A 12922-nucleotide genomic window follows, 5' to 3' on the forward strand; every position below is an offset into this window, starting at 1 on the left:
GTTAAGATAAAGATAAGATAAAGATCAGATAAAGATAAGATAAAGATCAGATAAAGATCAGTTAAAGATCAGATAAAGATCAGATAAAGATCAGATAAAGATAAGATACAGTTAAGATACAGTTAAGATAGAACTATCTTTGTTAAAAACAGGTCTCTCTTGTAAATGAGTCCTCGAGGCTCAATGAGACCAACCTGTATAAATAAAGGTTGAATTGAATTGAATCTACTTATCCAACTTGTGCCTATGTGAGTGGAGGTGAGCAACAAAATAATTTGAATGGACTAAAAGACAATTTAGCATTCAAACAATGCACACAAAAATAAGCCTAGTTTGGTCAAAAATATTCAGAATCTAGTGAGACTGTGACTGAAAATTAAATCATTTCAATTCACCTTCATGAGTCGCATGAATAGTAAGAAATATTTTATATTTACCATTTTTTAAAAACATTTTTATAGGAAATGCATCATCACTTTTTTGTTGTTGTTTTTACAGTTCAGTCAGCACCCTTTGAGATCTGCCGGTGTTGTACTGAAAAAAGTACCTTTGCTGTAAAATACATTTCTGTTGGAGAGAGCATGATGGAAAAAGGTGCAATGTCACAATAGTAAAACTGGGACTCATATGCTGATTATTTAGAAAATAGTTAAAACAATACCATTTCACTGGATGTTTTATATTGGAGTTTTGCGTTGTATTTTTTTTTTTTATATCAAAACACAAAACCTGCATCTTTACAGTGTCCACATATTTTTAAGTTAAATAAAAACAATATGGCTCTTTCTGCAGGTCATCCAAATGCTTTAGATGAGACAATCTGAGTGTGGGTGCTGTCGGCCCACTAGAGAACATCATTATGTGAAGAATGTGGGTTGAGTGGTTGTTACCTCATTGCACACTCATCCCCTCTAAAAATCCATTAAACAAAGAAAGAACACAACTATTAAAATCTTAAAAAGAGTATTTCAGGTGCTAAATTAAATTTTCAGATTACGCCACATGATGAGTTCTGCCTCTTTCCTCCTTGTCTCTTTCCAGCAAAAAGTGTTCAAGAGGAATCCAAAAAAGTTCAATCTGGTCCTCTGGACATTCAAAAAAAACAAAAGCAAAACAAAGCTTTTTTTTTTTTTTTTTTTGCTTTGTTTTGCTTTTGTTTTTTTTGAATGTCCAGAGGACCAGATTGAACTTTTTTGGATTTTTCTACCTGGATTATTGAGCATGCATCAGGATATGTTCAAGAGGAAGATTTCAGTGAGCAAATCCAACTTTAGGCACTGGTGGAAGGGCGGTATTACACAAGTTCAGCCTGCGTGAATAGTGTTGATTATTGGACACATTTTGACCAATCTGAATATAGTAACTTTTTTTTTTACAAAGAGTTTTTAACATTTTTATCTTCTCACATAAAATATGGGTCATTTTTATTTGGATTTCAAAAATTCTGTAAGTACAAAAATAGGAGTGCAGCAGTATTTGGTGTAAGCAAACTAACAAAGAAACACCTTTTCCAAATTTGTTTTGACAGTAACAAATCCATCAATTTAAAACTTGAACATTTGAAATTAAAATGTTAATTACATGTACTTTAATTAGTAGCACAGATAATAATACTTACATACTAAAATTCAACTAAACATTAGCCCTGTCAGGATTTAAAGTCTACCAGCTGCTGTTACACATCTGAGCCATCAAGGGAGGGAGTCACAGAGCTGAGTTGGTGAGTAAGTGTGAAATGGGAGGTTGCATGAGCTAACTTACAAGGCTCCTATCAAATCAAGTGGTGCATTAGTGAATAACTATAACTGTTTGTGGCCACATTGCACAACTGTTTCATGAAAATTTATTTTTTCTTGGATATAATGTTAATGTTGGACAGCCATTCATTCAACCTTTAGTTATACAGGTTAGTCCCATTGAGCCTTGGGACTCATTTACAAGAGAGACCTGAACATGTGTATATATAAACATATGACATATGTTATTAAAAGCAGTGTTCATTCTTCATTGCAAAGGCTGAATAAAATATTTTGTTTACATAAAGGCTGTATAACCTAGCTAAAAAATTAAGAAAAAAATCTGAACTCATAATTCACTAAAAGATTTCGCAAGAGAGTTTTGTAACAGCACAGCAACCAAGCAGGAAAATAATCCAAGGCCAATTGTTAAAGACAATTTACAAAAACAGCAAAGAAGGAAGTGGCAGAAGAGGTACAAGAATTGTTTAAATGCAATAAAGACAATGAAAATTTGCAAAAGGCATTGGAGAGGTGAGTGCTAAAACTGACAAGGAACAGATAAAAAAACAAAATCCCTCAGGATATAAATGCCTGAGATACAACAAAATACTTTGAAACTGTACCGTAGCATCAAACGAAGATGTTCCTGGTCACCAATGACTTCATATTTCATTGAGAAGACCAAGTGGCCTAGGGCAGCATCAATGGTGTAGTAATTAAAGTGTTCCTGGGGGCGGACGAGCAGAGTAAATGTTAATGTGAGGAGGATGTAGATGACAATAAGTGACACAATAACAACTCCATCTTTTAGCAAACGGGCAGTAGTCATATGTTGCTTTTCTATAGTTTGTTCTTAGTTTGCTTTCCCATATCTACCTACATGTCCAGTTTTTAACTAAATAAATTTAAAAATAAACTAATACTTACACTTTTAGAGAAGAAAATGTGTTCATTTCACAGTTCATGTGCATATTTACAATTTAAAGCTAGATTATGTAGAAATTAGCACTAAAAGTAGAAGAATGTAATACTATATTAAAATACAAAATTAAATAAACAAATCATGAGAACACCCGCCTCACCTTGCCCATAAAATGTTTCCTGTAGATCTTTGCCGTGCTGTTTGTCTCCAGTTTGATGTATGAAGCCAGGCAGGAAGCTTGTTCAGCCTCTGGAGGGTCTTTAGGCTCATGATTGGTTCCTTCGATCCAGTATCCTCCAAACTGGGGAAGCAGGATGAGGGGGAAAGGACTTCTGCGACCCAACACCTGGCAGAGATCGATCACAATCAAAATAAGATAGCTAGTAAACTTTCTGTATTAAGTGATGTATGTGCACAGGATATTAATGTACCTCATGAACACTTGGATAGGGGATGTAGTCCTCTTCTGTCTGAAGGGAGAGAAACAGATGTGTCAAACTGTGAAAAAAAAGTGTTTCTCCTCAGGCAGTACCAAGAATGGACAGAAATATACAACTACACACTTTCAGAATTTTTTCTAATTCCACAAACATGGCAATAAGCCTTTCTGACACAGCTGTGAGGAAAACATTTTTCTTAGCAAATCACAATTTTCTAAGATTTTGTCAGCAATATTTGACGATTTTGTGGCTTTGAGAACAAAATGTAAACTGAAAGTTATCAGCAGTTGTGGTGGGCACAGTTACGCTTATCCACTAACAGCTAATAGCCAAACCATAGGCGTCGCAACCATTATATGTGAAGGGGACAAGTACCCCCCACATTCCAAAAACATTCATTTGGACCCCCTCACTTTTACTATGAAATATTAGCTCAGTCGGCACGGTTTCTCTTTCTTCCTGAACAAATCCATTCCACTTGATTAATAGGAGAATACCCAAACCACTAAAACTCCACTCCAGGTTTTCCTGGTTACCTCCAACTCTAAACACAGCAGCCTGTTGCCACGGTCACAATATACGGTGGTCACAGAATATGGTGTAACACCTGCAGTGTTTCTGTGCGTCTCCTCCTGTCTCGGCATAACATGTGCACAGGTGGAGGAGATGGAGACATCTCTGTGTTACTTGCTCGCCAGTTTAGTGAGCTTATTGCGGGCAGTTGTTGACCGGGGAGGGGGGGGGGGGGGGGGTTGATCATAAACATATATTCATGTTAGGAGGATGCCTGAGAGGACCTATATCTGTAGCATCTTAGCTTAGCAGTAACTGTGAGGCTGTCAGACGCTGCAGGTGTAAGAGACGCTGTGTGTTCAGGTGCATTAAAGTTGAAATGTCTTTAAAACCCCACACCTTATTGTCCTCAACCTTCATGAGAAACATAATTTAGATGAGGAGTATTGAACACAAGTAAAAAAGTCTAGTAGTGATGATTTTTATTTCTCTATAAACACAAATAGTGCCGATCTGAAGCTCTTTATTAAAGTGTATTAAATTTAAAATTACTTTAAACCCACAGCTGAATTTACACAAACTTGGTGAGAAACATGTTTTAAATGTGTGGAATTAAAGGAAATCTAGGTGAAATGTTGCTTTTTTGTTCACTAGTGAACACCTTTTTTTTTACGCACGCACATGCACGCACGCGCACATATGCGCGCGCGCACACACACACCTACACACATCATTGTGTCCCCCTCACATTACAGATTCTTCTGACGCCCTTGAGCCAAACTCATTTCTTGTTTAGCAGATTAGCGTTTTCATTAACTTTGGTAACCGTTAGCAGAATTATCATCCACTAAATTCGGTTTCACCAACTTTAAGTCCACAAACAAAATTCACAAACTTGTTCCAGTCTATCATTGTCGTGTTTCGAAGAGTCCGTTAGGCACGTCTTTGGCTTACTTACTACATGTACACGTGACAAGACATGATTGGTCAACGCAGCAGCAGCTAGCTGAAGACACTATTGGCTTAGAACGTGTGCATGTGATAAAACCAGGGCTTAATTTGAGCCGGATCCTGCCGGAAGAGAATCCGAGAACTCTCTTGTTTTGACAGGGTGCATTTTGATAAGTGTTTGCTAGGATCCAGCTTGGATCTGGTAACTCGCAGGATTACAAATAATAAAGTTATGGACAAATATGTCTGCCTTGAATGAACAAAACTTATATTGGATAAACTGAAAATAATTACATCAACACTAAATTTAAACACAACAGCATACGATCTGCCTCTCAAGTGATTCATTTCCACGTCTACCCTTAAAGAAATCTCCGCCCCTAAAAGAGCGAAGTGCTGAGCAGGCAGTCGTACGCAGGCAGGAGCCTACAGGCAGCAGCAGGGCAGGCGCCTGGAGGTTTCACAGGTGGAGTGGGACTACAACGAGCCTGGACAGAGTCCGAGCCCGACATACTTGATGGCTCCGTCAAGTAAGGGGAGGGCGGGGTGGGGGGGTGAGGGGGTTGACAGAAGCGGAGTGTTTACAAATGAAGGTAAATCTAGATGTTTAACAACTTGTCAAAATACACCAAAAATGCAGGAAATCACGTCTTCTTTAATAAAAATTTTCAAGAGGATGACCCCCAGACACTCCCCAGTCAACGGCCTGCCTGCTATTTGCCTTTTGGCATCAATCGGTTTAGGCCCTGGATAAAATGCGCTTGGTTGACGCAGCTTCAACTGGAAGGAGATGAAGATGTATGACACAGACTGTGTACTAGTCGTCTTAGCGGTAAGCAGTTTAGCGTCAGCTTCTGCTGTTTTGTTGGAGTACTACAGTACATCTTGTTTACGGTCGCCATTTAACAACAAAAATGTTATCTTTATGATTTTGTTGGACACCTCCAAGTCTCTGTGTGTGCAACTGAACACATTCAGTTTCAAATAGTGCTGGCAATGATCAATGCTCAAACAATAACCTTCCACTATACCGTACACTGTATCGGTGGCATTAGCAAATGTAGAGGTTAGAGATTCACAAAACAAATTCAGACAATCCCCCTTTATTTACAACATCTTTTGTTCTTTACTTATTACCACAGTAATCTAAAGCTAAAAAAATGTTTTTAAAAAGAAAACACTACAGATTTTTTGATGCTTTATATGAATTGAAATTCTAGCTCATAGCTATTATTGTTCCAGTTATCCACAGGAGGAAACAATTAAAAATTATGCAACTAATTTGTTATAAATATGACCAGTATATGACACTTACAGTCGTGGAAAAAATATATTCCGATACGATCGGGTGTAGGTTTCATCATATTTATTGCAAAGCTTTGGAAAAGAGTCAACAACTCACAGAAAATCAACTCTTTTACAAGTACACACTTACTAATGCCTTCACCTGTCTGAGTTCTGACCCGCTCTGAGCTTCCTGTAGTAGGCTGTTAGGTTATAGGATCTTCTGGTGTCAGTTTCCTTCCTCCCTCACCCTGAACTATCCAGCTGTTATCAAAGCAGCTGTGCACAGAAACGATTGGGAGTTGCCGAAGAAGAAAACACCTCTCAAGGACTCTCTGGGAACATGTCACTGTGTCTACCATATCAATCAAACCTTGAGCATAATAAAGATGATCTCTTCGCTGTCTCCTTACTGACAGTCACATCAAGACTGAGAGGGAGATCATGGAAACACTTAATATCATTCACAATAATGATAAAGGAGCAGAAAAGGTTATAAAGTTTATATTAATATCATAAGATATAGAGCATGGTGCATGCAGATAAACGTTCCCTCGACACTTTCTTGTAAATACATTTGGTTACTCCTAATCTGCTTTTGAGTTGGGAGCAAAGATGTTTACAAATGAGATTAATCCATGGGAATAAGAGGGAGGATATTTCAGTGTAAGGCAGGTGCTGAGCTTCAGGGATTATCTAACCAACACGTAGTTTGTAAATTCAGTGTGCTGTGAAACTTTTACATTATATTAAATCCCATTACATTATAATACATGGAAAGATATTTGTTTATTGCCATATTTTCATCCAGATTTTTGCTAAACCTGATCTTTATGAGTCCCTGTCCATCAAATACCTGAGAACATAATACCTGATCACACCATTAACGCAGAGCGAAAGATAAGTATTCTTTTCAAACTCCAAAATTTTCCATTTAGTCACTTCCTTGCCAGGTTACTTCAGGTTTACCCTGTTTGACATGACCTTCTGTTAGCCTAACCTTCATCTGTGACTGCACTAGTCTGTGCAGGTAATAGAAGAGGAGGATTTTGCAGCAACTGTCCCTGCTGAACTCGTAACTCAGCTGGTAAGCATCCTAAAGCCTGCCTGACAGCTGATAAGACAAGGTTTATAACTCTGCAATTCCTGATGAATGATGAATGATGCTTTGCCAACCTATGCTCTACAAGGAGATTGGTGAACCTGCGACTCACTTTGAGGGGTGGAGGGAGGGGGCATCTTTGCTCTTCCATTCTGCACCCCTGTATGGAGAAAGAAAATGACATTGAAGCACTAAGTAACATCTCCATAGCCTGTTCTCAGCTATAAAAAGACAAACAAAAGTTTACTGACATGAGCCATAAAATTCACTGTGCAGTGGTACACTTCATGAGAATTTATTGCAACAAGAGTTCGTGTTTATTTATGCAAGCTCATTCATCAGATGGAACACAGAAAGAGGAAGTGAAAAAGTAATGATATAGCTGAAGATATAGTAGGCAAAATAAATAAGCAGAGGTCCATGAGAACGGGTGGTTTTGGACAAATCTTAATACAGATTGTGCTGCCCTTAATTCAATGTGAGGTCTGTAGAATAAAGAAAAAAAACTTTTAACAATACTATTTATTTCTATCCTGCTTGTGCATCAAGAGTGTTCAATGCATAGAGAAAGAAAGGCAATTCTGAGCAGCTGCCAACTTTTGTGAAACCCCCCCAAGCATGTAATAAAATGACCAAAGTTTGCGTACAGTGAAGATAAATTAAATAGAAATAGAAATGGATTTCATAAAATTATTCCTCCAAAATTTGTTGGTGCTTCTATTAGTTTGTCACACAAAAAAAATCACTTTTACTGGAGGACGTGTGTAACTTGTGTTAAACTTTTGCTCCTGTTCGCATGTCTGGTATTTAAATAGCATGATCAGGGCTTGAACATATTTAATAGGTAGCCATTTTTTTTTCATCCAACCTTTATTTAGACAGGTTAATCCCATTGAGCCTCGAGGACTCATTTACAAGAGAGATCTAAATGTTTGATACAACTTGGTATTAGGTAGATACCCTGTAGATACTGGGTTGTGTTAACTATTGCCACATGTTTTTGGTATAGCACTATATCTGACCTTAACATTGTTGAATTCCCAAACATTGTTTTATATGGAAGCCATGAAAGGGCATCCTTAGAAACTTATTTTGTAAGATTATTTAAAAACCTTTCTTGTTTTCTCAAGATTATGGGTTTAAATATGTAATTCTTTATTAGACAATCTTGCTTTGCTTAAGAAAACATTATCCATCAGGAATGCACAGTTATGCCGGCAACTGATTCAACCCAATAATGTTGCATTAAGGAATATACTAAACATGAAAATGGGTTTAATATGAGAGACACTCATTTTAGACCATTATCATCTTGTTAGTTGGAGAAAAAAAAACCACCTGGTTTCTTGAGATGAGGTGATAAAACTAGCCTAGTTACAGAATATATTAGAGTGAAAGAAAACCTTCAAAATAATATTAATAGTGGCAGTTCTGTGCTTTGTTTGACATCTGTCAACAAAATTCTACACATAATTTGAAAATGTTGTCAAAAATTATTTTCTAATTAAATATCTGACCGTTTAACAAAAGTCAAACATATACGGACATAAATATATATGGATTACAGACTATGAGTTCACATAAGAAAGAAAACTGAGAGCTACATTAGGATATAGTTCAAGAAAATGTGTAGAGTCAAAGACTTTCAGATCAAAGTTCAACTCATGCACTCTTTCAACAGTTTATTTATTTATTTACCATATTTTCAGGCATATAAGTTGCAGGGTTTTTTGCATAGATTTGTCAGTCCTGTGACTTATACGCCAAAGCGGCTTATAGAAGTTTTTCTCCTATTCATAACGCAAATTTTGTCTGATGCTTTAAATTTTGAAGAACTGCAACAGCGAGTCCTCCCATGCACACGCACTTCACTCAGCTGGTGCAGACAGAGGAATGCTGGAGCACTAGTGGCTCTGGCCATGATGGATGGATGGATGGATGGATGAATGGCACCGCCCAGGCTAAATGAAGCTGTTAAAACCATTAAATAAACACATAATAAATGCGACTTATACACCAAAGTGACTTATATATGTTTTTTCCTCTTTGTGGTGCTTTTTTTTTGACTGATGCGACTTATACTCCGGACTGACTTATACACCGGAAAATACGGTATATTAAATTTACAGTGTGGATCTCATAAGTGTCTCGTACTGCAACATTGACAGAACAACAAAGATATTGTTACATTTGCTACGTTACATCGTAGAAGTAAGAATACGTCTGAAAAATCATTTCACACATCTGACGACACAGACTAAACTAAACAACTGTGAAGAAAAAAACACAAAGACTCTTTTCAGCACATTCAGAACACAAGGCTTCTGCACACAGCCTGAAGCTGCAAATATCTAAAATAACACATGGACACATGGACATGGGCATACAGCACATCTGCTGGCTTGCAGATCTGAATCCAAAAATAGAAAGAAAAGGGGGAAATAATGGAGTATTAAAATGGAACACAAATGGAAATGTTATGTCCAAATGGAGTAAAAACCTTATTTTGCAGTTTGATTAACGCCTACAAGAGGAAAAGCAGACAAGCTAGGGTATGTAAAAAAAAGGCTGAGCCAGGAGACTATGCACAGTACCTGCATCCGCTCGATCATGGCAAACAGGTCCGAGGTCTGGGGGAGAGATTTGACACAGATCCACAAAGGGACATGGGTTTGATCATCCTCACATGTCAAATCTTAAATAAACTTTATAAAAATTAAATTATGATCTACAAAAAAATATATATACAGTATATTTGAATCTCTTGAATTAAAATGACGTCTTCTGCATTTGTTAAAGTACAGCCTGCTTGAGTCAATGTGGCTCCATTCAATGCTAGGAGAATGCTTGAAATTGTTCCTTTACACTTTAAGACAAACACACTGTAAACAAGTAACTCTTGGGGTAGAAATGAGGCTCAGAACCTCATGGTGCTTCTCTCAGTTGCTAAAGCCAACAGCACTTCTGACAGAGTGCAACAGACAAATTAGTGGAAATACTCTCTGGCTGTGCAGTTTGAAGTCACAGTACTGTTTGACTGAGACAACACGGTCAGGAAGCGAGGAAAAACGATTGCGCCTAAATATATTACAACTAGGTTTCAGTTCAGTCCTGGAAGGATCTTGCTGTTTTATAATTAACATGTGTCTTATTGTATACAATGAGACAGAGACTTTTCAGTCCAGCTCCAGGACTTTAATTACACCTCAACCATTCACTGCTGCACAGCTTAAATGTTTTTGCTCTGTGTTTAGTTTAATTAGCAGAGGCTCTGGTGAAGGTTGATTCAAAGAACATACCCTGAGGCATGCACCTTTCATCTGTGGAGTCCACGTTCAGGATTCGAAGCACTCCCAACCTGTGTTGAACGTGCAATGCCGAAGCCCTGACAACACGGTGTTTGTTGTAGGGTGCACTCTCCGTTCACCATGTAACATGAGTGGACTGCAGTGCCAGGCTAATGTTTCCACATGACAGCTTGAATTTACTGAGGGGCGCTGCAGGCCCTCCGAATCACACATGCACACATACGCATTGGAAAACATGCATATCAAAACTTTTCACATGTATATGTACTTAAACATGCATGCACTTGTCAACAAACACGAATGAACACACACATCTGACCCTGAAACAGTAAAGCCACTGGTGCAGCCCCGGTCTATTGTTTTGTGTGAAAGTAAATGGTGATGTATGATGTTTAGGGAGATCCTCCTGCTCCCCCGAAAAACAAACATCAGCAAACATTGCTCTATGCTGACCAGATATTCAGTGAACCAGGCAGACTCCAGTAACCACGTTAGGCTTGAGTTTTCCCTGACAGAAAGAAAGTAAGCAGTCCTGTGTAAGCACTTGGCAGGTACAGCACTTACAAACTTTGTGGCTGAATGTGCCACTTCATAAAATAATTTGCATAATGTGTTTTACATAATTTGATCAGGTTACAGGCGAAAATGCATGGGTCTAAACTTAGATCTTCCTTAATGTTAAACATGCACGTTTTACCCAGAGATAACAAACAAATTTAAAAAAAGGCAGAGAAAATAAACTCTAATATATAAAAAATGCTAAATACTCACATCACTGAAGCATCGCCTCTTAAGAAATGGCCTACTGCCTGGACTGTGAAAAAGTCCATCCAGTAAGGCATTCTTTGCTATCCTGAGCTCAGTCATCGTTCTACAAGTACAGATCCAGGTGAGCTGACACGAGTGATTGTGTTGATGTCACTGTCAGTCACACGGAAAAATGGTGAGATTGACAGTGACACTTGACACTCGCCGTCGCACAGGCAGTAAAACTTGGAAAGAAAACTCAGTAGCTGTCCATCAGATTCCATATATCTGTGTGAAAGCATGTGCCGTAGTGTGAGAACATTATTTCTCTTCCTTCCTCTTTGCAAATACCTCCCCTACATCTGCCACCACCCTCCCGGTGAAACACAGCTGTTCTTAAGGAAGTAGGACAAATAAGGAACAATATTTCTCCCCTCCCTTTGCTTTACATTCAGTGATCTTCTGTTTTTAGTGCAATCATGCACACACACACTCCCCCCGGCGCACACACAAAGAAAAAAAAAAAACTACGCAGTTCTCCTTTTTACTATATCACATTTTGAGCATATTCTCTTCCTTTTTTTCCATCTCAAATTTCTCAAGTCATTTTCACAAAATTTCTGCTCTGAGCACAAGATTCTGTAGCCTTTTATCTTCCAACTAAGATGACTACAAGTAAATAAAAAAAAGTCCCCACCCTTTACAGCACGTCATTTGTAACACATGTTAAGCACTATTATGCAGAACAAAGATGTTATTTAGGTACAGTTAGTAGTGTACAATAATTACCAAACTCTATGAAGATAAAATAAAAATGCAGAGATTGTTTACAATCAAGATAAAGTAACTAAAATGTCCTTTATTAGAAAGGTGGTGCATGCTGAAGACCTTTAGATTATATATTTTTTTATAGAACCATGTTCTTGTAAATTAAAGAAAAACTTTTTGTGCTCACTTTCACCAGGAGAACATTTTCTCCAAGAGCAGAAATCATGATAGTGGATTTGGACAAACCTCAGACAATTTTGACTCTTGTTTGTGCAAAGTTTAGAATCAGTATGGCATGAGAGGAAAAATGAAAGCACTGCAGGTTGTTCTCAACAGACACCCATCGTGCATCAGATACCAACCCTGACCTACTTGTAAAAAATGAAGGATGAAACTTTCTAAAGAGGTTAGATTCTACTCAAAAAGGATTGACTAAATTATTGTGTTTAGCCCCCCCCCCCCCCCCCCCCAAGTTTATTAAACTATGACTTTCACAGATTTTCTTTGAGGGAAAAAAGTGTAATTTGCACAAGACAAAGTGGTTATTTGCAACAGGTGTACAAGAGGTCATTCTAATGCAGTGATTTTGCACCACAATGTCTCATTTAACCACACTTTCCTCCCTGGTGTATTTGTTAAGTAAAATATATTTACTCTGGCTTTTGCTGACCGCTAATCTGGAATTTAAGAACATTTAGTGGCAGAAACTGAACACTAAATACAAAGTTTGTTTTCTCAGTCATCCAGGTATATAACAACAAAAAAGGTTGAATCATGTCATCTGGACTTCGTTTTTTTGTTAAAAAGAAACGTTTCGCCCCTCATCCAAGAGGCTTCGTCAGTCTGAGGCCTAGCCATCTGGTATTACCCAGAAGCCACCCTGACTCTTGTGTTTCAAGCCTGCCTCAGATACCCCTGAAGTCTGGCCTTTTCACTAATGGTTTCAAAAACACAAAGTTTGTTTTCTCAGTCATCCAGGTATATAACAACAAAAAAGGTTGAATCATGTCATCTGGACTTCGTTTTTTTTGTTAAAAAGAAACGTTTCGCCCCTCATCCAAGAGGCTTCGTCAGTCTGAGGCCTAGCCATCTGGTATTACCCAGAAGCCACCCTGACTCTTGTGTTTCAAGCCTGCCTCAGATACCCC

At 38.0% G+C, this 12922-nt stretch overlaps 1 protein-coding gene across 1 annotated transcript in view; it reads right to left on the reverse strand.

The window, feature by feature from the left end:
- The window catches only part of rap1gapb (RAP1 GTPase activating protein b), a gene marked incomplete at its 3' end in the record, with an annotated part of 46016 nt that extends 34941 nt beyond the window's left edge, over positions 1–11075 (reverse strand). Inside the window, exons 1-6 of the mRNA XM_037679777.1 lie at positions 11031–11075; positions 9546–9581; positions 7064–7111; positions 3093–3131; positions 2822–3007; positions 2363–2466 (exon numbers count right to left, since the gene is read on the reverse strand). Coding sequence (XP_037535705.1) covers positions 2363–2466; positions 2822–3007; positions 3093–3131; positions 7064–7111; positions 9546–9563 — 395 coding nt within the window. The remainder of the gene's footprint in view (positions 1–2362; positions 2467–2821; positions 3008–3092; positions 3132–7063; positions 7112–9545; positions 9582–11030) is intronic.
- Between the last annotated feature and the right edge of the window lie 1847 nt (positions 11076–12922).

The sequence above is a fragment of the Nematolebias whitei genome, chromosome 7, assembly GCF_014905685.2.
Source record: "Nematolebias whitei isolate Nwh7 chromosome 7, NemWhi1, whole genome shotgun sequence".
NCBI lineage: Eukaryota > Metazoa > Chordata > Actinopteri > Cyprinodontiformes > Rivulidae > Nematolebias > Nematolebias whitei.